This window comes from Aspergillus welwitschiae (genome assembly GCF_003344945.1).
Source record: "Aspergillus welwitschiae strain CBS 139.54b unplaced genomic scaffold BDQ94scaffold_56, whole genome shotgun sequence".
Lineage (NCBI taxonomy): Eukaryota > Fungi > Ascomycota > Eurotiomycetes > Eurotiales > Aspergillaceae > Aspergillus > Aspergillus welwitschiae.
Genome location: NW_020798750.1, coordinates 106,716 through 131,954, shown reverse-complemented (window position 1 = coordinate 131,954; position 25,239 = coordinate 106,716). Strand labels below are relative to the sequence as shown.

Below are 25,239 nucleotides of genomic sequence, written 5' to 3'. Positions count from 1 at the left end.
ATGACGAGAACATTATTGCTGGCAGATTCTCGCATGTTGCGCCAGAGACGGGCTAGAGCACCCAATTTCTGTAGGAGTCTGACCACATTGGAAAACACATTGCCGGCCTCTTTCAGGCATTTACAAAGAGCTGAATCGACTTGGCCGGCCGACACTCGGCGCAAAGCCAGGATATTCGCCCTCATATCGGTGTAGCCCTGGGTCCAAGGTCACGGCAACGGAGAGAATCATTGAGTCCCGCGGTCGCATCGCTTCCACAATGCGAGAATAGGGTATATCTTGCTATCATGAAATCCCCCTCAGAATAGCGATTATTCACTCGGTTCCTGCAGGTTACACCTGGCTTGGCTGGCTGAAGGCTCCGTCGGAAGTCGCAGCCCATCTCCCGCATTTCCTCATAGTCTTCACATGACTCATCCCACGATAGCCGGGCACAATGAATATAATGTAATAATGGACTGTTCCGACTCAGGATAGATCATTGATGTAGTCCCGGCGCTGTTCTCGCATAGAGTGGGACGGCAAGTCACAAGGGACCTTGACGCCACAACCTCTTGTCTATAGCGCACAGGCAACAACCTACTACTCACTAGTGAGTTGGTTGCCTTAGTCGCGGAGGTCTGCCTAACGGGACGGCTGCCTAGTTAGACCTTCTGAATAGTGACTCACTCTATATAATACAATATGTATCGCTCCCTCACTTCGTCAGACATCAAGCAAACAACATACAGGGCCAATATGGGTTCTAAGCCGAGTTCACCCATCAAACTGCCGGGATTTAACCTTCCCTTGAACTGGCAGCCCGAGGTAAAATCCCTGCCATCCCCGCCACGTGGTGCCCGGGGCAGAACATAACACTTCGTTCGTCATAGGATACGGAACTTTTCCCCAACGCATTAGATTATAAAGATATCAGTGATGGCTACGTTGGGTAAGACTCACCGAATTGCTACGTATCAGCCAGCAAAATGGGCGAATTTAACAGCGTACTCGGCAGTCATCTTAGCACTCAGCGTGAAATAACCATGATGCGGGTTATGAATACAATCACAGAGAAGCCCGAGTGGTATCGCAAGGTATGACTACCTAAACGATTTATTGAGTCTTGCCATTCGACTGATGCAGGAAAGGTGTTCGATGAAGGCATCACGTCACGATGGCGGACGGAGGTGCTGGCATCCGGTCAAGATGTGACTCCCAGAATGATGGACTACATCGTCAAGGAACTCCAATGGAAAGCACAAAATCTTCAGAAAGAAGGACTGCTTTCGATATTTGACGTCGGGGTCGTCCGCTCCGACACAGCGGTTTCAGAAGAGCTTCAGAAGGCCTTGCAGCAAGCCGTCGCTCCCCTCGAGAACATCCCGACCCATCAAAAGGATTACCACCCAGGCTCAGACCGGAAGGTTGTCGACCTCGTTCATCCTTCGCTCTTCCCTTTAGTTTACGGGTGCACGCGCATCCTACCCGATCGTTTGATCACATCGGACAGCTGTCTGGGCTGTATTGGTCAAGGGGTGGTCGTGCCCGTTCCGTCGGAGGAAGAGGCCGGGCTAACCCTTGACTCATTCACTCCGTCCAGGAGATGGAGGGTGGAGCAAATGCGCTCGTTCAGCCGACAGTTTCAATGGCTGCCCTGCGATGTGGAGTTGGGCGCAGAAAGTGGCTGTCGGATTGTCTCGTATATCAACAACCTGCACCCGACAGAGCATCAGCCGCTCTACCGCGTCGTGGAGCAGATCATCGATGCAGCCATTCCGCTCTGGGAACGCAGCCTGACGCAGGTTCGGGAGAAAGGAAACGAGCGCATTCCCTACAGTGGAGTCTCGTATTTGCCGCACCCTGACCCGGAACCGAAGCCCGAGGAAGGAGAGGACTCGGATAGCGAGGAGTTTTCAGATCGCTATTATGCATGGGAAAAAGCTCGTCCCATTGCTCTTCCGGAGCCAGGCCCCTTCAGAGCCCCCGAGCCCTCCTGGAGAGGCTGGGTGAACTTGCGAGAGTCTTTCCATGAGACGGGGCTGCAGGTCATTGTGAAACTGGCCACCATTGAACTCACTCCGGAGCGACCAGAATACGAAGGGGGCTCGTGGCATCTTGAAGGACAGCTGGTGAGCAGGATAACTTCCAGAAGTCCAGGTTGCAAATCCACTGACATACATTCGGATTAGAATGAACGCATCTGCGCGACCGCCATATACTACTACGATAGTCAGAACATCACCGAAAGCACGCTGTCCTTCCGTCAACGCGCTGGGTCTCTGTACGATGTGGATTATGACCAAGATCGACATGAATTCATCCACGCAGTCTATGGCTTTGGTCCCGACGTGAGCGGAAATGGGGAATCCCATATCACCCAGCACCTGGGCAGTGTAGTGTGTCGCGAAGGACGACTACTTACGTTTCCCAATATAGTGCAGCATCGTGTGTCACCGTTTGGCCTGGCAGATCGCTCGCGGCCAGGCCATCGCAAGATCCTGGCGCTGTTCCTGGTGGACCCGCATCGGCGCATCATCTCCACCGCGAATGTACCACCGCAGCAAGAGACCTGGGCCCGCGAGAAACAGGATGCGATCCAGCAGGTGCTTGCGCCGAAGCTACCGGCAGAACTACAGCAGATGGTGGCTGATAACATCCCTGCAGCTGCCATGACCCTGGAGGAAGCCCGGGAATACCGGGTGGCACTGATGGACGAGAGACGAGCCAAACAAGGTCCGCAAAATGACGGGTTTGAAACAGGCGATTTCTCACTTTGTGAGCATTGAGAGCTCTGTTAGGTCAAGGCAGGATAGCCCAATTGATAATAGCCACTAACTAAACTGCGGTCTTTTCTACCTCAAATTTCTAGCGGTGTAGCCTCCGCGCTGTAAATCGGCGTATCTAATACCGGCATCGGAGTGTCTAAGGTGTCAGGCTCTTCACCTTGGTCGTGACGGCCATTTGCACAGAGTTATCTACTTTTGATTTTGGTTGTTGTTATTTACATCCCCTGTTGTCTCTCAATCGTCCATCCACTCCTGTCTTTATACCCATTATTGTGCCACCCGCACCCGCACCCGCGTCACCGGCCCCTTGTATACCTTCCGGGCATAGAGAGCATAATATACTAAGGCAAACACCACGACGGCGCCAAAAATGACAATCGCCCAGTTAAATTCGGACGGCGCAGTATTGTTTGTCAGGGGAAAGAAGGTAAAGACGAAGACGACCATCAGCACCAGCAGAGACACCGTATCAACGAACGGAGTGAACCGACCCATGCTCCAGCGCGCCGGTGGGAGAGGCTGCTTGCGCCATCGTCGCAGCCGCACGCAACTGATAGAGATCAGGTATGATGACAGCAGGGCAGCCGTCCCTAGCGACATGATGGCATTGAAGGCCACGGAGGATCCAATGTTGATCAAGGATAGAAGGGAGACAATCACCAAGCTGACGCAGAGGGCGTTTAGTGGTACTGTAAATGTCTTGTTGACCTGATCTATGGGGTCAGTTTGATATCATTCGCCAGAAGAGGTGAATCACCAAAGGGGACGCCACCTGAGAGAAGAAGCTAGAGAATGGGACGCCTTGGTCACGAGCGAATGAGTAGATCTGTCGGGAAGTGGTGGCTACATTGCTGATCGTGGCACAGAACTGCATTATCATGATTACCACCGTCATTCCCGTTGCTGCGGGCACCGAGCCCGTCGAGTTCAGGAACACCTGGATAAAGGCAAAACCGGTGGTCGAGGCCATGACCTCGTCGATGTCTCCCACGCAAAAGGCGAAAGTAACAATCATGACAAACCCGGTGGCACCGTTCAATATAAGCGTCCAAACCATGCCTAGGGGCAATACGCGCGAGGCATCACGAATCTCCTCGGCTTGTTACTGAGTTAGTTGGTCATGCAAGAAGCCTCGTCGCAGCAAGAAGAGACATACACATGTGAACAGCCGAGTCAGGGCCTGAGCATCAGTCAGTATCGCTTCAAGGCGCGATATACATCGCTTCTCTTGGTCAATGCGACGTACCGATCAAAGCATAGATTGGCCCAACCACCCCAACCAAGCAGGATAGTCCGTTGCTGCCCCATCCGCCACGGTCGACAATAGAGCCGAAGACGTCTGATGGTGGCACTGACGGAGACAGCACCCACAGCGGGATCAGGATACCAAAGAAGCCAAAACAGTGGACAATCAGGATTATTCCCTCAATGAGCGGCAGCTTCTGTGCCAGCAGCGTGTTGAAGAGCAGTGCAGCCAACGCCACTGCAATGACTAACAACGTAACGTGCCACGGCTTATATTCATAGGAATCTGGGTAGTTGATTGCCAAGAGACCGACTAGCATGTTTGCTACGGTGTAGCTGCAGCCAGCAATGCCTGTATGCCATCCAAGCACACATACCCAGCCTGTAATATAACTCAACAGGCACTGGCAACTGGGCGGGGCGAATTCGGACACCCAGTGGTATTGGCCGCCGGAGGTTGGGGCCCTATATGCCAATTGTTAACAGCCAATTCCTAGAAGCAGCTACAAGTATCAAAGCACACAGCATGAAGAGAGAAAAAGCAAAGCTTGGTGTTTGAGGGTATCACACATGGATGCCATCTCCGCCATGGAGAGAATTACGAAACTGAATCCGCAGAGGACACCGAGGTAGGTGTAGATCATTCCACCTTTCCCTCCATCGGTCAGGCCATATGAGGCACCGCTGTTCAGTTATCAGTACTCTATCGCGGTGTCTTGTTCGTATTGCATTGACTTACAACAACACTGCCTCCCAGGTGCACATCAGCACGGCGCTGAAACCCAGCACCGAGAGGAATCGAAAATTTCGCTGTGCCAGTTAGCTAGGAAGCCGGATTGCAGCCACCTCCTAGAAGGGACTCACATTCAACTCCTGATCGCGTCCCACACGCCACATATCACGGCCATCTTGAGTGGTTCCGCCCTTGGTGGAGGGCATAGAGCCCTCCTCCGGTGCGGTGGTGTAGGCCACCGACTTGCTCCCTTTCTCAGGCCACATGCTGAAATCTGGCTCTGCCTGACATGTACTGCTCGATAAGCTGGAGCAAAAACCTGGGCTGCTAAAAAAGATGAAGGGGGGATCGGAGGGTTAATCAATACGTGGGACAGACGCAGCGTCATGGTGCTCTCTGCTGTGGCTCGCAGGACTAACAGCAATTAGCAGCATTAGTCCCCAGGCTAGAGATGGCACCGCCGAAGCACTTGCCAGGGACCCCGGTTAGACTGCAGCCCGCCGTTACATCGTCCGATTGACAGGTTATTCTCCTCGCAGAAGATGGAATATGATCCCTGTCGGTCGGCCGTGCTTTAACTCCCAGCCTTACCAAAGGAGGCCTGGCCACCGCCAGTCTGCACCGTAGCCATCCTTCTCTAGACCCTGGCCACGTCAGGCCTATTATACAGTGGTCGTAACACTATGGACCGGGATCGGATAGAAAATTATCGTCTGGTTTTTATTTCCGACCGACGGCCAGACCGAAAATTCTGGTGTGGTCGCTTCTGGGCTTGTTTCACCCTCTTGTCCTCCCCTAGTCGTCTTTCCAACCAGGGTACCTGTTGATCCTAGGGATCACTCCCCTGTCCTCTGGGCCGCCTGGGGTGAGTGAAAATCTATTATAAGGATGTCCCGGCAGGGTGAGAGCCTTAACAATGCCTCTGTCCATCGTCCCGAATCCCCTTAAGCCTCATCCCTTCGACACATGGCAGCCCCCTACGGGATCAGCCCGACAGACCGAAGCGGGGTGATCGTCATCGCCGCAACGCTGTTCATGTCCTGGATGGTGCTGGTGTCTTTGTTCCGGGTCTATATGCGGGTTGCCATGAACGGACCGGCTGGATGGGATGATGTCGTAGTCTGGATCGGAGGAGTAAGTGCTCTTGAGCTCACTGCCGTTTGGAATGTGTGAATTGATCCTTCTCGCCGAGACAGGCAATAGGCATTGGCAATGTGGGCGCCATTATGAAAAGTGTATCGCAGGGTCTGGGACGAATCAATCCGAGCGACGAAGAGGGTGCCATGAAGGCAAGTTCTCTATTTTCCCACCATGAATGCTCGTTTGTCTCAGTTACTGACTCAGGGATGTCGTGACAGGCTTTGTATACAGCCGATCTCCTCTTCCTCGCTAGTCATGGGGCCTCCAAATTATCTGTCTGCCTGCTTCTTCGGCGCCTGGGCCGAGAAGGTGCCTATATACGACTTTGCACTGTGGGCCTCGGTGTGCTCGTCCTCTGGGTGCTCGCCTCAATTCTTGCTGTCGCGCTACAATGTGAACCTTCCAAGCCATGGGATCTCACACAATGCCGCTCTTTCGTCAGTTGCCTTTGTGACCTTCGGATAAACACCAGGATGCATGCTAAGAGAGCCAGATTACGGGGTGGCGTGCCATGGCAGCCTTTGACGTGATCACAGAGGCGCTTCTGGTGGGCCTGAGTATTCGACTGGTGTGGGGAGTGCAGATGCGCCGCACTCAAAAGGTCGGCGTCATTGGGGCCTTTGGCACTCGAATCCTGTACGTAGTTAAGCATTGCTTGCTACTGCATATATGGCTCTACCTCATTAGCTGACTGTTGACAAGGATTGTCGCCCTTATCATTCTGCGCCAACGTTACCTCAATCGGGTTGGATTGAACAATCTACTGCTGGGCATGTCGAATGTAGTGGTGACCACCGAAGTCCTCCTGCACAGCAGTCTCATGGCGGCGACGGTGCCCTGCCTCAAGCCGTTTGTGATCGCCTTCAACACGGGCTGGGGTCAGGGCGGCCAGAAAGATGGCTCCTATCTGCGGTCGGAAACTAGCGAGGGCCCTCCATCCAAGGCCCGATCGCGTCCATATCCGGCAGATGACGAGATTATCATGATTCCGCCAGCGGGGACAAGGGAAGGCGGGGGAAATCTGGAGGAGGCAAGCGGGGGATTGGTGATCCATGAGACCCGCGAGTGGAGTCTACGAACCGAGTATATCGAGATGCAGCCGCTCAAGGGCTCGGTGGCGTTGTAAGAAGGCAGTAACACGGCTACTTTGGTAGATACATCAATAGTCCCAAGCTCTGCTATTACACGGCCTCGCCATGAACGGGATCCCGCCGCATGGACATAGCCCCGGTCGGAGTCACCCCCGACACACTGACATCACGAAACCCGAAGCGCTGGTAGATCTGGGCCCCCTCCTGACTAGAATCAACCCATATGGGGATCCCGTCCTGATCGGCACGGTCACATCCCCACTGGATGAGCATTGATGCCGCTCCCTGCCGGCGATAATCCGGGTGGGTGATCAAGGCGTCCAGATCTGTAACGGGTCACCATTAGCGGGTCCATCGCGAAGGTACTGCAATGGTAGGAAAAAAGATATAAGGATTGGGGAATATAGGAACAGGAACATACAGTAGTGCGGACGCGCGCCCATGATGGTCCGTCGCGCCTGGTCCAAGCCCCCGAAAAAAGTGTCGCAGAAGGGCTGGTCGAAATCGACATGGCGGGGTGGAAAGTGGTGACCTGGGGTGGTAGTGTTGAAGTCCCATTTCACGAACGCTACCAGGGGAGATGTTGGTGCGGTATCCGTGACTATTTTAAGATAATGTTGATCAGGGGATTGGAGACTGGCGCGGTAGTAGTCCTCTAGCCAGGCGCGCGCCCCGGGGGTATCGGGATACAGCCGCCGGTTGATGGGATCACGAAAGGCGTCGTACCATAACTCGACCATAGTGGGAAGGTCAGCCTCTGTAATGGGGAGGACTTGGAACATGGGGACGATAGTACTAGTACTACTACTAGGTTGCTTGCTTGGTCGGTTCGGAGTAGGGATTGTGAAAGAAGTTGTTGATGATGATGATGATGATGATGATGACCCGAGTCTACAAACCGTGACCCTGGGGGATTATATATTTACAACGACTACTAGTAAGAAGACAACGTCCTTGCTGGCGTGGGGGGTCAGCGCGGGCTAGTTAACTACTCGATGATTGATAGGTCAAGGCATGAGGATAGACCTAAAACCGACGCTAATTCATAGTAGCACTACTAGAGATGCTACAAGTTACAACAGTTGGTGGTTGAACTAAGCTAGATCTCGATCACTCAATTCATGTCCAGTACATGAATGTACGCACTGTCGAGTTGCGTCTCCTAAGAATGGCGGAGTCTGGAATGAAGAAAAGCATCATCTCGAGTCCAGTAGTTAGTAAGTAGTCGCAGGGAACAAGGATACATCATCCCCTTTGGTTATGTGTGAGTCTGACCAAGGAAGCATTGGTGGAGAGACTATTGGGTCAATGGCACTCACGGGAAAAAGAGGCGAAAGAGATGGGAGAGGTGATGCCTGAGGCCTCACGAACACATCATGTGAGAGCAAAGAAGATCAAACAAACAATACAAACCCCAACGTGACCCCTCACTGCCACGTGATTTACCAGCTAATCCTCTTTGGGCTTCGCCCCCCCCCCCCCAATCGGGGCTTCTTGGCAACCACTAATTTCCATAATTTCCACTGGACTCTTGAGCGGTTCTTGCAATGTCTCACTGTCAGACTGAGAGTACCACTTTTCTCCCTCTACCAAGCCTTGAAATAGGTCAGGGCCGTTCATGGAACCCTGACCTCCACCCCTTCGGAAGCCAGCCGGATTGCTTCTAAGACATCCTGAAGTGGGCCACCATCCGGCTCTCACCATTCCTATGCTCTGCCAAGCGACTCGACCTCGTTCTTCACCGGAGTTCCCGGGTCCGCCCTGAACTCAAGGTCTGCATGGGAAGAGATTTCCGGCTGTCCCCCCAAACGGCGTCTAGGCAGATAGGCTAGGCGTTGTGTTCCTGGCTTGATCAGCAAGGTTTATCATAGTCCTCATGACTCGTTAAACCCAAGAAGATAAAATGAAGATGTTGGGTCCGCGAGTCCGGTGATGTCTGGGCAGCAGTAGTAACACTCTAAAATATAAGCCACCACACCCACTGACAGGTTAATCTCCGGTAGAAGAACCAAGACCTACCTGCCAAGCCACATTGATTGGGTTCTCATCCATTTCAGGTCCTGTCCCCGGTCCCCTGGTGTCATTCCAGAACATGGTCAAGGAAATCAAACGGCCACTGTCTGACTGCCAGCTCCACCATCATGTAATCCGGCTTCTCTATATAAACTTGGGAATGTTCCCCTCTCCTGTGCCACCCAGAAGAAGACATCACCTTCCTTGCTTCTACAAGCCTGTCACTCTTTCCAGGCCGTCGTTCTTTGACATTTCTCACTAGACTTTCATTCTCTTGAATATTTTCTTTTTGTTTTCCCTCATATTTTCTGTGCTTTGAGAGCCCAACATGCATTACAAGCTGCTTTTTGCTGCTGCCGCAGCATCCTTGGCCAGCGCTGTCAGTGCCGCCGGTGTTGTTGGTGCCGCCGAGGGTTTCGCCCATGGTGTCACTGGCGGTGGCAGCGCTTCCCCCGTCTATCCCACGACTACTGATGAGCTGGTCTCTTACCTCGGAGATAACGAGCCCCGGGTGATCATCCTGGATAGAACGTAGGTTGATCCTCAATTGGAAATGGATGGGTAGACATGGGCCTAACAGGTTGATAATCCAGCTTCGACTTCACCGGCACTGAGGGTACTGAAACTACCACCGGATGTGCCCCCTGGGGAACTGCTTCCCAATGCCAGGTGGCCATCAACCTGCACAGCTGGTGTGACAACTACCAGGCCAGCGCCCCCAAGGTATCCGTGACTTAGTATGTTGTCCCCGTTCGATTGGTGACCCTGTCTTTCCATGCTGATAGCCGTATAGTGATAAGGCGGGTATCCTCCCCATTACGGTCAACTCCAACAAGAGTATCGTTGGTCAGGGCACCAAGGGAGTCATCAAGGGCAAGGGTCTCCGTGTGGTCAGCGGTGCCAAGAACGTCATCATCCAGTGAGTGCAGAACATCGGTCTTGGGATGTGAAAAGACCCTTTGCTAATAAAGGCCAGGAACATTGCCGTTACCGACATCAACCCCAAGTATGTCTGGGGTGGTGATGCCATTACTGTCGATGACTCTGATCTGGTCTGGATCGACCATGTGACCACTGCTCGCATTGGTCGCCAGCACATCGTTCTGGGAACCAGCGCCGACAACCGCGTCACCATCTCCTACTCCCTCATCGACGGTCGCTCCGACTACTCTGCCACCTGCAACGGCCACCACTACTGGGGCGTGTACCTGGACGGCAGCAACGACATGGTGACCCTTAAGGGCAACTACTTCTACAACCTGAGCGGCCGCATGCCCAAGGTTCAGGGTAACACTCTGCTGCACGCCGTATGTCGCCTTGAGCCTCCTATATGATTTGCACATCACTGACTACTCTGACTACAGGTGAACAACCTCTTCCACAACTTTGACGGTCACGCCTTCGAGATCGGCACTGGTGGCTACGTCCTGGCCGAGGGTAACGTCTTCCAGGACGTTAACACTGTGGTGGAGACGCCCATCAGCGGCCAGCTCTTCAGCTCCCCCGATGCCAACACCAACCAGCAGTGCGCTTCCGTCTTCGGTCGTTCCTGCCAGCTCAACGCCTTCGGCAACTCCGGCTCGATGTCCGGATCGGACACCAGCATCATCAGCAAGTTCGCTGGCAAGACCATTGCTGCGGCTCACCCCCCGGGTAACATTGCCCAGTGGACAATGAAGAACGCTGGCCAGGGCAAATAAGGTTTCACAGCAGAACAATTCTGTGAAGGAGGCCGGCCAAAGCCCAGATGAGGATAGAGGGCACCTGCTTCGACATCTATAGTTCAATAGTCCAGGATTATAGATGAATGATTATTGCTCCAGAATGGTGAAGTATTTCTAGCAGACCATGACGCGTACGCAACATAGACCGCTCCATGTTACTGACTGCGACTGTATTTGGAGGATTGAGGAAAAGTAGATAAAAGTATATACTACAAAACCGCCATAACAGCAACCGACGCCTCGAGTCACAGTGGCATCAATGCCAGGTAGGCTTCTTGATACGGTGAGCCAGATGCCTTCGACCCAACGCGGGCGAACTAGTAAATGAATGTACGTAAATTGATCGAGCGTGTGAATAAGTCCATATCTTTAGGGCGCCTAAGGTAACGCCACAATTGAAGTGACTCCCAGCATGGAAGGAGACTTCGCATGAGACGTCATTTTATCTGCACCAACCACTTTATGGGAGACAATGATCAGAGTATTCATATTGGAAAGGCTTTGGATTGGAGATCACAGAGGACAAGCAGAAGAATACACTTACTCAATTTCTTCCTAGTCCCGGCCAGCCCACTGTGTACGTTCGTGTCCGACCTCATCAAGAACGTTGCTATACTCTGCCATGAAATATTGTGTGGGGTTAGGATATCGTCCCAAATGCAGCCAGACTACTTATTGGCGGTGAAGAACACTGCGGCCCCCACGGCGTGTCCCGCGCAGGTGCCTAATTTGATATCGTGTCGTCAGTTCAGATATTGCCGAATGCGGGCCAATTATTGGAGAACAGCAGATGCTTAGGCCCACGATATTGTCTGTGTTAATTGCTAATCCGATGATGAAAACCCGGCACACTACTTTATATGCCTATTCAGGGTTTGACCTGTCATTTCAGGACAGCAGAAATCTGGGGACTAGGACGTGCTCCCACCTCGCCGAGCCCCACCAGTATGGCGATGCATTCCCAGGAATAAAGTCGCCATGATGCATGACAAAATCTGTTCATTTATGCTTCTGAGTTGCCTTTCATGGGTGGCGACGAAATCAATATGAGCATCAATTATTCATGTAGAATTACTATAGTGTGTTTCAATGTCAATGCCGATGAACGTTTATTTCTGCATTGCATATATGTAATGGGTGCATCGGTTGCCGACTGAATGCGATCCATAGTCCGAAGAAGATCTGGGAGAGGAAGAAATCCGATATAAGTTGATAGTCCCGGATTCCCTTGGCTCAAAGGACCGACCCCATTTCGTCTCCAACATTCACGCATAACATCTCCCCACCTCGTCCATCATGGCACTACATGATCTGCACACCTTAACCATTATTGCTTTACTTTGGCCACTTCTCCTCCAGGTCATCTATCGTGCTTTCCGTGCAATCTCTTCTCAACGCTTCCGCCTGCTTCATGGATGCCAGTCTGCGCCAAAAGGTCGCCGCCTTGGGCTTCCGTTTGGCATCGACCATCTTGCCATCCTTTGGCAAGCGGCTCGAAAGAACCGCTTCCTTGAGGCAGTAGACCTTGACTTCCGCTCTAGTGGACGTACCACCATAATCCAAAGACACCTCAACCGGCGGACAGTCATGACCTGTGAGCCGGACAACATTCGGACTATTCTGTCCCTCAAATCAGACGACTACAATATTGCGAGTCGTAAAAGATCGTTCGGTCCCTTGGTTAGTGTAGGGGTCTTAGTTACAGATGGTGCTGATTGGGCTCATTCTCGAGCCATTACGCGGCGCAGCTTCGGCCGGAGTCAGCTTGCCAATTTCGAGCCCCTAGAACAAACCTTGCAGGATCTAGTCTCCCTCTTGCCCCGTGATGGGGGCACCGTGGATCTGCAGCCGCTTTTCCTCAGGTATACACTGGACACCGCGAGCGAGCTTCAGCTGGGCCAGTCAATACATAGTCTTCGTCAGATGGCGGCATCGGATGAGAAACCGACCAAAGTTGATGAATTCAGGGAGGCCTTGCGTTATGCCGAAAAGGCCGTTGCGCGTCGGCATCAGTTCGGGATCTTGCGGTACTTCTTTCTCGATCGAAGAACGAGGGAGAGCTATCGCATATGCCAGTCATTCGTTGACCAATTAGTCGAGGAGGCCTTGCAGCAGAAGGCCAAACGGGATAGCAAGAAGTCATCGTTGGCTTCAGAATCCTCCCGCGCCAGCTCGCGCCCATATGTTCCGTTGTATGAATGGCTTGAGCAGACAACCGACCGTTGGCGACTCCGTAGTGAGGTCATGACCATGCTGTTGACAGGCGGGGACACTACAGCCTCCCTGCTCAGTAACCTGTTTTCCATGCTGGCGCGACACCCGACAGTGTGGCAGAAGCTGCAGGCGGAGATCTCGTCCACACTCCAGGGTCGGCAGCCAACCTACGAGGAGCTACCGCGCTTGCAGTACTTGCGATACTGCATTAATGAAGGTAAGTAGTCAGGCATGCCCTCTCCCAAGTGCTCTTATGCCCGTACGCTGGCTAATCAAAGCTCTTGTTGTACAAAGCTCTTCGACTTATGCCCGCGATCCCGCTTGTTGACCGCGTGGCCAAACGGGACACAGTGCTTCCGGTCGGTGGTGGTCCTGATGGACAGTCTCCTCTTTTGGTGCCCCAGGGCTCCCAGATGGTATGCACTATGTACTCCCTCCATCACCGAGTGGACTATTTTGGATCGGATGCCAAAGAATTCCGGCCGGATCGGTGGGCGACTCGTCAGCCCGGGGAGGAATTCATGCCCTTTGGAACCGGCCCCCGCGGATGTGTGGGCCGGCAGTGGGCGCTCACCGTTACCAGCTATGTTACAGTTCGTCTGATGCAGCTGTTTCCGAAGATGGAGGGGCGGGATTCGCAGCCATGGCAGGAGGAATTGTCGGCGATGCTGATGTCGAAAAATGGGGCTAAGGTGGCGCTGTGGGCAGCTTGAACGCTATGATGATTGAGGGGTACCGTTAGTTGAAGTGATACATACCCAAATAAAACAAATTGCACGAGCCTTCCATCTATTTCTGTTCTCTACTCATCAGTCAGCTGCCCTTTCGCCGAAGTACTACTGGCACTACTAGTAGCGTTGCTCCACACACAGGCGGACAACCAATCACCGAATGAGGACACCGATGTTTACCGAAGGCCAGCAAGATGATATCGAGCAGTAAAATCAGTAGTAGGAAGCATCTCTAGCACATCAGGGTCTGATTCGCCTATGATGAGGACTAATTCTCTTTGTCGAACGATCTCCGGTTAGCGATTAGTAAAGGGCTTCTCACGGAATCGTGGTCGTCCAGGGTATTTCATGAGGCCGATACCGGGCTTCCATGCTGGACTTTCGCAGCAGAGTACATCACAAAGTGACCTGACCTTTGGATCTGGTGTGGCAATGGAGCATAGTGTTCCCGTTACGAATATAAAGAGAGAGACCGCTGAGCCCGCGTCCCCTCCAAAGACCGATGAACTTTCGGATTTGTCGCATGTATATCCCGAGGGCGGACTCGAGGCCTGGTTTGTGGTGCTTGGAGCATGGTGTGCGATGATCCCTTCCATGGGATTGCTTAACTGCCTGGGCATTCTCCATGCGTGGACGAGTAAGCACCAGCTTCAAGACTATTCCGAGTCCAGCATTGGCTGGATCTTTGGCGCATACAGCTTCTTCTTGTATGCCGCTGGAGCGCAAACCGGTCAGTGACCTCCCCCATCACGTTGAGACCTACTCGCGCTGAGAAATCCCAGGACCAATATTGGATACTCATGGACCCAATTATGTTATTATCCCAGGGTCGATTGGCATGGTTATAGCACTGATTGGCTTTAGTTTCAGCCAGGGTAGGGAGCATCTGTCGTCCGTACAGCAGTGGTACAGTTGATGCTGACTGACTGATATAGAATTCTACCAGATATTCCTCTCATTTAGTGTTCTTGGCGGCCTATCTGCGTGTACCCTCTTCATTCCAGCAATTTCTTGTATTGGACACTGGTTCGACGTGCGACGCGGATATGCGACCGGCATCGCCTGCACTGCCGGGGGTTTAGGAGGAGTCATCTTCCCCGTTATTATTCTTTTTGCAGCACCTCGAATTGGCTTTCCCTGGGCCATTCGTATTATCGCGCTCATCAGTGCTGTTCTTTTATTGATCTCATGTTTGACGCTGAAAACACGGCTTCCCAAAGACAAGAATGTTGGCGCATCGGTCGACTTCCATGCTCTGCGGGAGAAGAAATATGCCGCAACCACGATAGCGGTCTTCCTGGTGGAATTCGCCGTCTTCATCCCCATCACCTACATTTCATCTTACGGGATTCACGTTGGCTTGGATAATACTCTTGCGTACGCGCTAAGTATCTTCCTCAACTTAGGTGCTGTTCCAGGACGGCTCCTACCGGGCTTAGTAGCAGATCGGCTCGGAAGGTTCAACGTGATGGTAGTAACATCTGTCATCTGTGCGGCGCTCACACTCGCGTTATGGCTCGCTTCAGGGGCGAATATGCCTGCAGTCATTTGCTATGCGGTACTGTTTGGCTTTTGGAGCGGTGCCGCCATCAGTCTCACCCCCGTGTGCATCTCGCAGGTGTGTAGAACGGAGGATCTGGGAAAGAGAAGCGGGACGACATTTACCATAGCCAGTGTTGGTACATTGACGGGCATCCCGATTGCAGGTGCTATCCAGCAGCAGAACCAGGGGGACTATTGGGGCCTGATTGTCTTCGGAGGCATGTTGTATGCGGCCTCCGCGGTCGCCTTTGCTGTTGCCAGGGGCATTGGTGCGGGCTGGAAATTGATGGTCAAGTTCTAAAGGCTGCGATAGACAAGTAAGACAGAAATTGACTACCAAGTAGACCAAACGAGATACTAGTATATCTCGTCGGGTAGTGGTGCGTCTGTGTCTACCAACAGTATGCATCAGAATAGACATAGAAGCGAATAACATTGCCTTTTTTTTTTTTTTTTTTTTTTTTTTTTTTTTTTTTTTTTTTTTTTTTTTGGTATTGCCATAGTGAGGAGTAATGATGGCATAAAGTGTTGGATTTAGGAGCAGTCTAACAGGGAAATTCTCGGCGAAGTCAACATTGAGGCCAAAGTTGCTCTTCTAGGCAACCAGATCGGCGAAATGCAGGACGTAGTCATCCCCACTGCATGAGTGAATGGCTGTCGGCTGATGAATGGGCCGGATGGCTTGTCTCGACGAGGTGTCTTACCACTGCACAAGCAGGCAAGGCCGAAAGACAAAGTGCTTGATGTCTAAAGGCAGGTAGTATTAAGACTCATCCCTCGGCCTTATACCTGGCACATATAAAGCGTCTCTGGCCACTTGCGCTGCGTGTGAATTTCGCTGGGAAATGCCTCATGTTTCTGCTCCTCACCATGGATCTGAAACAGAAAGTGATTAGCCTCAAAGCCCGACTATGTTGTCGTTCCCCACCTGTGGACAAGGTGGATGAACCGAACAGGAGAGACGTACGGCAGAGTACACCAACTCCCGACACGGCGACAGTCAAGTGAGTGTCCGAAGTCTTCAAGATTACAAGCCATTTTGCTCACCTCCAATCTTTAGAAATGAAACAGCGATGCTTCCAACATATAGTGAGAGTTGCGAGACTTCCACACCATCCTACCCAGTGTTCTACAATGGTACCTGACTCACTGCCACACATATCCGAAATCCCTTATCATTACTATTCACGAGCTAATCCGCAAAAGGGGATCAATGCTTTGGATCCTGTTGTAGGGGAAATGGATACCGCTGGTGATGGTCAACTTGAATGTCTTGCGAGCCTCTTGATATGGTGACCGACGCGCCCGAGTTTTTTTTCTTTCGCCGATCGACGGCGGGGGGATATTGAAGCAACGAAATTGTGAGGTTTCTAGTGGAAATCTACATAATATTGTCCTAGTCAATTAAAATTTATCAGAACAGTATATTCGAAAGAACAGCCAAAACGGAGTGAAGCTGTCGTAGCAAAAGTCCTTACTAACTAGTAGTAGTGCGCCTTCCGGCGATGCTTGAGCCAAGCAATTCGGCGGTGCCATTTGGCGGTTAACGAATCAAACGAGGAATTCGGCGAAGTCCTCGGCCAACTCGTTCTTGGCCGCTGTCGAATTGACTTCGGCGGATTAGTTAAATATCCTTTGATCGGTAGCGGCGATTATTGATGTTGCTGGTCTGACTAGTACTCCGAAAAATCACCTCGAACTCGCAAATCACCGACCGACTGATTGTCGCATGGCGTCAAATTCTCCAAATCCAATAACCCCCCATCATCTCCACCCTCGTACGCCGCCTCCTACCATTCGTCCCTATAGATCAAAACGACATCCACCATGTGACGAATGCCGCCGGAGAAAGCTACGCTGTGAAGCTGATCACAACGGCAGTTGTCAGCGCTGTACAGCTGCGGGTCACTCTTGTTCCTTTGCTCGTGTTCGTCCTCGCCCTCGCCCTCGCCCTCGTTCTCGTCAGGGCACCGTGCCGCCGAAGCCGCTCTCACCAGAAACCCGACCGGTGGCAACCGGCGATTTGCAACCGACCGAGGAACTTGTGGTGGACCAAGATCCCCCAGTTCCGCATCAAGCGGTCGAGATTCCTTTCTTCGAGCTAGACTCGGTGCGATTCTCAGCAGATCCAGGCGGTACTCGCCCGCACACCCCCTCTGCCTTCAAGGAAAGACACACGCATCAAACCATCCAGACACTCGATGGTTTGGGGGGTGTATCCTACCAGGTCAATGGCACGTCAGCCGAATCTGACCCGTGGCTCCTCAGACACTGCAAGTTCAACGACAGAGGCTTCCTCTCTTTCCACCAAGTGCACTTCCGAAACGCAGGGGGCGTTCCGTTTGACGAGAAGATTCCCTGTCATTTTCTGGTCTCGTCGGATCAGCTCTATGAGCCCTCCAAGGCTCAGCTGCTGCCGCCAGAACCCCTCACTACACATGAGCAATTAAATCATCTTGTGCCCCCTGAATGTGGCCAGAGATTGATAGTGCTGTAAGTTGACATTGTTACCACGGTTTATCCGTTCAGTAGTTGACATGAGATGGTTGTCTCTCCAGCTTCATGAGGTTTATTTTTCCGACGCTGCCGATCATTTCGCGGTCGCATTTTGGGCTTGCAGCGGCAGGCACAGTGCCCGATCAGACTATCCTTCAAAAGACGTCCCTGTGTCTTTTGGCTGCAATCTACGCATCAGCACAGCCTTTCGCCAAATTTGATGACTACCTTTGCTTGCTTGATGCGTACACTCCTCCCCCAACTGATCTACTCTGGCGCATGGTTCTTGACCTTGTGCTGCGGGACATCCATACTGCCCGTCTATCGACCCTCCAAGCAGGAATCCTCTACCTTCATCGACCAGTCAGCGTCACTGAAAGTGCTGTGGCTGATAGTGCCTTTACCTGGTCCTTGGTGGGCATGCTTGTCGGTGTGGCCATGTCACTTGGGCTTCAGTTGGATTGCCGGCTAATGGGACTTCCGTTATGGGAAAAGAGGATTCGCCGTCGGCTCTGGTGGGCCATCTACGCCGAAGACAAATGGCGTTGCTTGCTTACCGGGCGTCCATCTTATATAGGAAGCGACGATTGGGATGCCGCAGATCTCAACGATGATGATTTCGTCATGTCCGAAAGTCTGCGCCTGGCCCTACAGCAACCCCCGTCCGCCTCACACTCTTCTCACGATATTCTCAGTGCTCAACCATTCCAGCAATTCATCCAGTTGTCGCGCATCGCTGATGAACTACAACGCTCCCTCTTGTAGGTCCCCCAACTACGAATGTAATGTTAATTTACGCGATACTGACCACCCCTGGCCCCATAGCACGCTAAAGGCGTCGCAGCGTTTATCGCCAGATTTTCATGCAACGCTGGAAATCGCCCGTCCTCTTCTGCAGAAGCTCAAGGAGTGGTACGCGCACTCCCCAGTATCGGTACGTCAGCCCGATCATTTGCCTACTACTATGGACAGCATATACTGCCAGTCCAACTGCCTCCGTTTCGCCTGCATCCTTCTAGAGGTCTTTGTATTCCGCGCTCTCCTGCGGCCAATGGTTCGCTCGGCTGCTCCGCCTCCGTTGCTCGAGGAGAGCTTCGAGACAACGGAATTCACGAACCAATTCAACGATCTACTGGCTCAGTTGTTTGACGCCGACGAGATTGAGCCGTCCATGGCCATTGACATGTCCGATGAAAATGGCATGGGAAATGCGGTGCTGAGAGCAGCCGACAACTGTGCGGCGAAAGTGATCCGTCTGGTGATGCGTATGACTACTAGTGATTTGTCGAGTTTCTGGTACAGATGTATGTTCTGTCAATGGATGAGTCAGACATTCGGCTGGAGATATACTGACTGAGCTAGGGTCCCGTGTCGGATTTGCAACCGTCTCCAGTTTCCTACTGCTACTGCTTGTACAGGCGCCCACGAACGACCACGCTCTCCGTGCTAAAAGCCTTGTGGACCTTTGGCGTCAAACCTTACGGAATCAGAGCACAGGGTGTCCGGCCATGAATCTCGGTTTAGTCAGATTAGATGGCTCTCTTTGGCCTGGACTGGCGAGGAATTATTATCTCCCAAAGCATGTGAAAGAGGTTCTTGAAGAATAGGAAGCATTTCTGCAGGAATGGATGCATATGTGGCCGAAGAGCTATAACCACCTCCACCGGTCGGATAACGCAGACATGCAAATGTACGAGATCAGGCTCCAGGAGGCCTTCCAAGTGCGTCTATTGACTTTCACCATGACCGAAAGATAGAGGCTGATACACTGCGCTCAACTTGATACAAGGATTCAGAGCCCAGCACCTGCCCGGTGATTGTTTACGTTTAAGTACCGAGATAGAGGTAAGCGAGGGAGTGCTAAAGACTCGGACAGATGCAGCTGCAACAGGGGGTCGCAGACACCGAAACACGTTCTATTTGACTGTGAGAGACTCCGCGGGCTCCAGCTTGTGCTCCGACAAAGGCTCAGGAAGCAGAGGGTGGCAGTCAACTGGGACGACTTTGACGCGTTGGTAAGCGAACCAGCCGCGGCTCGCTACGTCGCTGATTTTATGATCCAAACGGGGCTCTTGAACCAGTTCAACGAGGTCCCGCCAATCGCAGAGTAGGAAGGCATTGGGGGAAGATGCTGGGTATATAGATTATACAGGCAGCAAGCGGGTATCACCCCGCGATGCAGGCCATGTCATACATATACAGCCACGAGGAAGATCCGCGGCGATCCGCAGAGGCCAGGCGAGGCCTGAGCAAACGCAACAACCCACACGGACACTATACAGAGAGCACCAAGCAGAGCTAGGTAAAGCTCCAGGGGGCTAAGGGGACAGAGGACAAAGCAAGATGTGGTGTGCCCTTCGGTAAGCTTTTAGAGCACGTGACATCTTAGCAATAGCATCAGGACCCGGGCCGAGTGGCGCAGGGTCAACACCATGTTTTATCTTATTTTTGCATTTTGTATGTACACGAATAGCCTTCCTAGGAGCCTAGGGAACACCTGCACAGCAAGGCCACTAGTAAGGCCGGCTATATCAGGTATATGGATTCTACTATTACTACTACTACGAAGGAGTGCTAAAGCAAATGACCCTAAAGTCCCCGACACCACATCTCGCGTCGACTGAAGATTTAGTTCAGCTAGCAAACAAATATATGTGACGAGTAAAGTATGACTCCAGATCAGCTCCCCCAAAGACATCAGTGCACTTCCATCGAATAAGTCTGCTTTGTACCATTGCGATCTTCACAACCAGGCTGATGTCATATTTGGACCGTTCATATACACATTAATCTGCATGGCTTGGAGCGCATCGTTGTAGTATTGGAGCACCTCGAGAGTCTCCCCCGTTCCCTCAGTGGGAGCCAAAAGCCCTTTGGTGCCCTGTGCTTTCGCCTCGTTCAACCACACATCTTGAGCCTCCTGCGAGGAAGTCATGGCGTCCGGAATGAAGGCGGAGACGTTTTGGTAAGGGTAGACCTTACCAGGAATCATGCCGCTAGTCACAACGAAGCCTAACTCTTCATCAATGACTAGACCAACGCGCGCCTTCTCATCAGTAGGATGATCTGTGGGCCAGCTGCAACTAAGCGGGGTGGTCGTTCCATTGTCGTATGTTCCCGTATCGATGACCTTCCAACCCACTTCGGTAAACTGGCAGTTGGCGTCGATGCTCACGGACAAATCACTCGAGGTGGCAAAGAGAGCCTCACTCAGGGCCGTCAATGTTGCCCGACTCGCCTTTGTCCGGTTATCTGGAGGTGACATCAAGACCTCGTAATTTCTGGGAAGCTCAGCGGCTGAGAAGGAGAAGCCATGGTCCCCACGGTAGCGGTTGATGAACAATTCCAGCTCGGTGATCTCCTGGTCAATAACCTTGACTCGTCCCCTGAGGACGGACTCCGTCGTGTCGCTACCTTCGCTGACGTCCAATGCAAAATAAGCCGACCCTTGCGTGGTGTCGATTGCGAGCAAACTGGGTGGTCCTGCTTTGGTGACAGTTCGCCAGGCTGTCATCATCCCGAGCGCTGCGGGGTGAGAGTTTTCCGTAGCCTGATATACTGTAGCCATTGGCAGGGTGTACGGGTTGTGCACGACCATTGAAGCCAGAATTTGATCCACGATTGTTGCCATGCACTCTCGGGAACAGTCACGCTTTGCTGGCTCTGAAGCGCGCTGGTCAATTAGCGAGGCGGCAGGCATTGGGGAAGCTCCCGCTGCGAGGACGAAGCTTGCCACTGTACTTAGAAACAAAGACCTCATTATTGCTATGACGATACTTTCTTAGATACCAGGCAAGATACACGAGAGCCTTTAAAAGGCACATCTAATGCTGCACTAAAATGCCGACCGGACCGCTATGCCAGCATGCAATCTAAATAGCTTGATACTTGCGCCCAGGAATCACTACGACTCGTCGAAGCAATCAGCATAGGCTGCCAGGGAGTCCAGAAGATCATGAACCTCGAATGCCCACATTCCGATGTTCCCCACGTTGTCCGAAGATGAAAACCTTCCGACGAATTCTTTTAGAAGTATCGCGTTATTGGCAACGATACTGTGCTTGCAGAAGACTAGTTGCTTGGCTACGTAAGCGCCGCCTCCGATGTGGAGGCACGGAAAGCGGGCCCGACCCCAGACTTTCCATGCGGGGGAAAGTGTACAACAAATGTTGAGATCTATCGAGATTAGCAAAAGTGAAATTTCCTTCGTAAATGGTCGGTGGATTATCCTGGGACTTCAGAGAGCTGCTGGCTAAAAGGGTCAATCGAACCAAGCCGCTATACACGGGCAGTGTTGCAGACAGTAGAGCCTGACCGATCGCGATCTAGAGATCTTTTGCGTCTTTCTTACGTGACTGGGTATGGAAGTCTCTGCACAGTGAAAGGAATGTGGAGCCAGTCTTGCAAGACTCGCCCAGGTACCATTCTCATTACCCAAATAGCTGATATGGGTCCCCCTTCAATTCCATGCGACTGAGCCACGTGTGAAGGATATTGCCACACGCGGAGTAGGGCTGACTTGCTGGTGAACTAGCACTCTAGTAGCCGGAAACTTGGTTGGAACCGGATGAAAGGTTATTTCGTCATTATTGCTAGAATGCTACCCTACCGGGCATCGTCGAACTGAATACGAGAAAATCGCCTGTCTAGATCTAAGATTCCATTCATGCCAGCCAATCTGGCCAGAGAGCTGCGGGGATTTGAGAGTGTACCCCTCTGAATACGAGGGCCAGGATCATACTTCATGGTTATACATATCATCCCTCCGATCACCACTTCATAGTGTCAGAATCGAATATGCATCTACCCTCTCTGTTAACTCGTAATTTACAAACCACAACCACAGCCCTAAAATCATCATGTCTACTGAAACCACACGTGCCCTGATTCAACCAACCGCTGAATCCAATGCAGATGGTCTAACCCTCCAAACCGACGTAGCCGTCAATTCCAACCCAGCCAAAGGCGAGCACCTGATTCATGTCCATGCCTGCTCTCCCTGCGCTGGGGAGCTTCTCTGGCCTAGAAACTTCCCCCCACCCACTAAACGCCTTCTAATTCCCTGTCCCGATGTCTCCGGTACCGTTGTCTCCGCGCCCCCAGATTCCCCATTTCAACCTGGGGCCGAGATCTATGCTCGTACGAGTTATGTCAGACCTGGCAACGCTCGTGACTATACCATCGCTACTACGGACGAGCTCGCCAGAAAGCCAGAAAGCTTGACTTGGGTTGAGGCTGCTGCGGTGCCAGTATCAGCCGAGACTGCTTGGCAAATTCTCTTCATCAACGCCGGGATAGTCCCTCCCGAGGCTGTGATGGATATCCCCAGAGCACAATTGGCATGGAAAGGCAAAAGAATCCTGGTCACGGCTGCATCTGGGGGCGTGGGACTGTGGGTTGTGCAGCTTGCAGCGAGGGTGCTGGGCGTCGAGGTGATCGGGACGTGTGGACCCGACAACGTCGACCTGGTGCGATCTATGGGGGCCAAGGAGGCTGTTAATTATCGAGCCACTGACCTGAAGGCCTGGGTAGAGGAGGAGGAGGGAAGGCGGGTAGATGTGGTTGTTGACTGTGTAGGAGGACGAGCACTCGAGGATGCTTGGTGGACTGTGAAGGACGGAGGCACAGTGGTGAGTATCTTCCAACCTCCCAGAACATTATGTCCATGGAAGGATCCGAGTGCAAGAGGTGTTAAGGATATATTCTTTGTAATGGAGCCAAGTGGCAATCAGCTGGGGGCGGTCACTGAGTTGATTGAATTAGGAAAGTGTCAGGGAAGGGTGGATAGTGTGTGGCCGTTGGAACATTTTAGGTCAGCATTTGAAAGGCTGGCGACTGGGCACACCAGCGGGAAGATTGTATTTGACTTGAGCTTGAACAGGTAGCAGAGACTCCATCGCAGCGGTCATAGGTAGGAAGGTGGTTGTTTGTATAGGATACCAAGTTCAGCCCATGCGTTCAAACCAGAGGACAATTGAAGAGATAGGGAAGCGTGATGAAGAGGACTGCGAAAGGTAGTGATTTAGAAATATGTAGGTAAAAGGGGGATTCATAACAGTCATATCTATTTCTCCTATCCCAGAATATTATCATGATATTTGAGAGATAGCACAAGTACCATCCGGTCTCTGAGGTAGCTGTGGCAACATCATTGTTTTTGTGTTCAACTTAAGTAGGAGTAGTGCCAGCAGCAAGGCCATAGCTCCGTCTGCAAAGAACCGAGTGTACAAGCGAATACTACGACCAGCATTCATGGCAGTATTGATTTTAGCTATACATACTAGTAACATATATTTGCCAGGGGATCGGGTCAGACCCCGCTGCAGACAGACAACGATCTACTTTCTGTCTCCTGGTCCGAGGTTGATTGCCTGAGCAATAACCAAGCATCTCAATATGACAGAAGGAGCATTTAATGGCATTCAGTTGACATGATATTAATAAGGCTCCAGTATCAGAGTATCAGTTTTGTTAACCTACGTGTTGCTATCTTACAACCAAAGCAATTCCCAACACATACCAGGGGGCCAACAAGGTGTTAACTCGATTAACTATCAGGAAGTGATTCAGCGAGTTAATGTGGAAGAGCATGGATACACAAGACGATGGGTGATTCCAGACAGCCATCTCTGGGACAATATCTCCTTGGATCCCTATCCCCATCTCATTGACTCGCAAGGAAGCGGTGTTCTCGGAGATGTCATTGCCGCAGCTTAAAATTAGAAACCATGCGTTACACCGCGCCGGTGACCCTATATTCATCGGGGGTGCTTCAATGGGCTGCCTAGTCTCGCATTCTTGCATCCCAACTACTGCTACCTATCGAGTATTGCCGTCTCTTTGCGGACTAGCCATATCGAGAACAGCCAATCATATATCGAACTTCCCCTTCAAAATGTCTAGACCTATATAGGACTAGCCCAGATGCTAAAAGAGCCTAGGTAATCAGGCAGTACCTCGTGGATCAGGCCTAAGCCTCAAGTCCTAACTTGCGGTTCCCGAATATGATACAACACCGCTTAAAAGAAGCGTTTCTGGCCCCCAAATGGCTACCGGGATCATTAAAGGCCAGATCCAGGATGAGACTTGACGGGACATTGACGCGGGAGGATTGCGCGCCGGAAGATTTTCAGGTGGTATGATCGATGCCTCGGTAGGAAGGGGCCGTAGAGATTCAGCCTGCTTATGTTGGGGGCCAAACCTGCCAGCATGGCAGCGGGCAGAGCGAGTAAGCACTAGTTGGGGGCCAAACTTGCAAGCAGGGCAGCGCGCACAGAGAGAGAGATATATAGAGTAAGCACTAGTTGGGCGGTATTACACACGTGTCCTGTGTATAACATAAAACCGTATTGTACATGTAAGCAAACACGTATGATACATTACTCGACTCGGTATTATTTGGACCGCATACGAGGCTCCGACCGGTAGATGAGGGCTTATCTCTATGGCCTCCTACTAGATACAGAAAAATGTTTTCAAAAAAAAAAAAAAAAAACCAAGACAAACAAACAGCCATGGCTGTCATGACCAGCGAAGCTCCAC

General features: G+C 51.9%; 11 protein-coding genes across 11 annotated transcripts; 7 read left to right on the top strand and 4 right to left on the bottom strand.

Moving 5' to 3' along the window:
- The first annotated feature begins 674 nt into the window (after positions 1–674).
- BDQ94DRAFT_112180 (DUF4246 domain-containing protein) lies at positions 675–2,881 on the top strand. Its single transcript, XM_026763586.1, has 3 exons — positions 675–1,076; positions 1,131–2,111; positions 2,172–2,881. Exons 1-3 carry the CDS (start codon positions 969–971, stop codon positions 2,766–2,768), a joined length of 1,686 nt encoding a protein of 561 aa, XP_026620630.1. The 5' UTR covers positions 675–968; the 3' UTR covers positions 2,769–2,881.
- Position 2,882: 1 nt separating this feature from the next.
- On the bottom strand, positions 2,883–5,065 carry BDQ94DRAFT_112195 (putative amino acid permease). The gene is made up of 7 exons (XM_026763587.1): positions 4,878–5,065; positions 4,753–4,823; positions 4,584–4,697; positions 4,015–4,478; positions 3,925–3,948; positions 3,526–3,866; positions 2,883–3,476 (listed from the first exon to the last, which is right to left on the bottom strand). Exons 1-7 carry the CDS (start codon positions 5,010–5,012, stop codon positions 3,036–3,038), a joined length of 1,590 nt encoding a protein of 529 aa, XP_026620629.1. The 5' UTR covers positions 5,013–5,065; the 3' UTR covers positions 2,883–3,035.
- A 469-nt stretch (positions 5,066–5,534) lies between these two features.
- On the top strand, positions 5,535–7,120 carry BDQ94DRAFT_112119 (uncharacterized protein). The gene is made up of 5 exons (XM_026763585.1): positions 5,535–5,880; positions 5,943–6,035; positions 6,105–6,323; positions 6,380–6,522; positions 6,589–7,120. The coding sequence occupies exons 1-5, from the start codon at positions 5,713–5,715 to the stop codon at positions 7,010–7,012; spliced, it is 1,047 nt and encodes a 348-aa protein (XP_026620628.1). The 5' UTR covers positions 5,535–5,712; the 3' UTR covers positions 7,013–7,120.
- BDQ94DRAFT_175520 (GNAT family N-acetyltransferase) lies at positions 7,068–7,759 on the bottom strand (the record flags this gene model as incomplete). Its single annotated transcript, XM_026772516.1, has 2 exons — positions 7,068–7,303; positions 7,399–7,759. The coding sequence occupies 2 exons, from the start codon at positions 7,757–7,759 to the stop codon at positions 7,068–7,070; spliced, it is 597 nt and encodes a 198-aa protein (XP_026620627.1).
- Positions 7,760–9,000: 1,241 nt separating this feature from the next.
- On the top strand, positions 9,001–10,739 carry BDQ94DRAFT_112104 (polysaccharide lyase family 1 protein). Its single transcript, XM_026763584.1, has 5 exons — positions 9,001–9,521; positions 9,584–9,727; positions 9,784–9,909; positions 9,967–10,297; positions 10,355–10,739. Exons 1-5 carry the CDS (start codon positions 9,319–9,321, stop codon positions 10,688–10,690), a joined length of 1,140 nt encoding a protein of 379 aa, XP_026620626.1. The 5' UTR covers positions 9,001–9,318; the 3' UTR covers positions 10,691–10,739.
- A 1,271-nt stretch (positions 10,740–12,010) lies between these two features.
- Positions 12,011–13,641, top strand: BDQ94DRAFT_163505 (cytochrome P450; the record flags this gene model as incomplete). Its single annotated transcript, XM_026769753.1, has 2 exons — positions 12,011–13,145; positions 13,223–13,641. The coding sequence occupies 2 exons, from the start codon at positions 12,011–12,013 to the stop codon at positions 13,639–13,641; spliced, it is 1,554 nt and encodes a 517-aa protein (XP_026620625.1).
- Positions 13,642–14,091: 450 nt separating this feature from the next.
- Positions 14,092–15,502, top strand: BDQ94DRAFT_175517 (MFS general substrate transporter; the record flags this gene model as incomplete). Its single annotated transcript, XM_026772515.1, has 3 exons — positions 14,092–14,389; positions 14,442–14,534; positions 14,595–15,502. The coding sequence occupies 3 exons, from the start codon at positions 14,092–14,094 to the stop codon at positions 15,500–15,502; spliced, it is 1,299 nt and encodes a 432-aa protein (XP_026620624.1).
- A 551-nt stretch (positions 15,503–16,053) lies between these two features.
- Positions 16,054–19,304, top strand: BDQ94DRAFT_184476 (Zn(II)2Cys6 transcription factor; the record flags this gene model as incomplete). The annotated part of the gene is made up of 6 exons (XM_026774652.1): positions 16,054–16,205; positions 16,262–16,338; positions 16,848–17,694; positions 17,760–18,458; positions 18,523–19,001; positions 19,060–19,304. 6 exons carry the CDS (start codon positions 16,054–16,056, stop codon positions 19,302–19,304), a joined length of 2,499 nt encoding a protein of 832 aa, XP_026620623.1.
- A 1,136-nt stretch (positions 19,305–20,440) lies between these two features.
- BDQ94DRAFT_163502 (uncharacterized protein) lies at positions 20,441–21,457 on the bottom strand (the record flags this gene model as incomplete). Its single annotated transcript, XM_026769752.1, has 1 exon — positions 20,441–21,457. One exon carries the CDS (start codon positions 21,455–21,457, stop codon positions 20,441–20,443), a length of 1,017 nt encoding a protein of 338 aa, XP_026620622.1.
- Positions 21,458–22,556: 1,099 nt separating this feature from the next.
- On the top strand, positions 22,557–23,582 carry BDQ94DRAFT_163501 (NADP-dependent oxidoreductase; the record flags this gene model as incomplete). Its single annotated transcript, XM_026769751.1, has 1 exon — positions 22,557–23,582. The coding sequence occupies one exon, from the start codon at positions 22,557–22,559 to the stop codon at positions 23,580–23,582; it is 1,026 nt and encodes a 341-aa protein (XP_026620621.1).
- Positions 23,583–24,145: 563 nt separating this feature from the next.
- BDQ94DRAFT_153661 (uncharacterized protein) lies at positions 24,146–24,393 on the bottom strand. Its single transcript, XM_026768171.1, has one exon. It carries the CDS (start codon positions 24,358–24,360, stop codon positions 24,184–24,186), a length of 177 nt encoding a protein of 58 aa, XP_026620620.1. The 5' UTR covers positions 24,361–24,393; the 3' UTR covers positions 24,146–24,183.
- Positions 24,394–25,239: the final 846 nt, after the last annotated feature.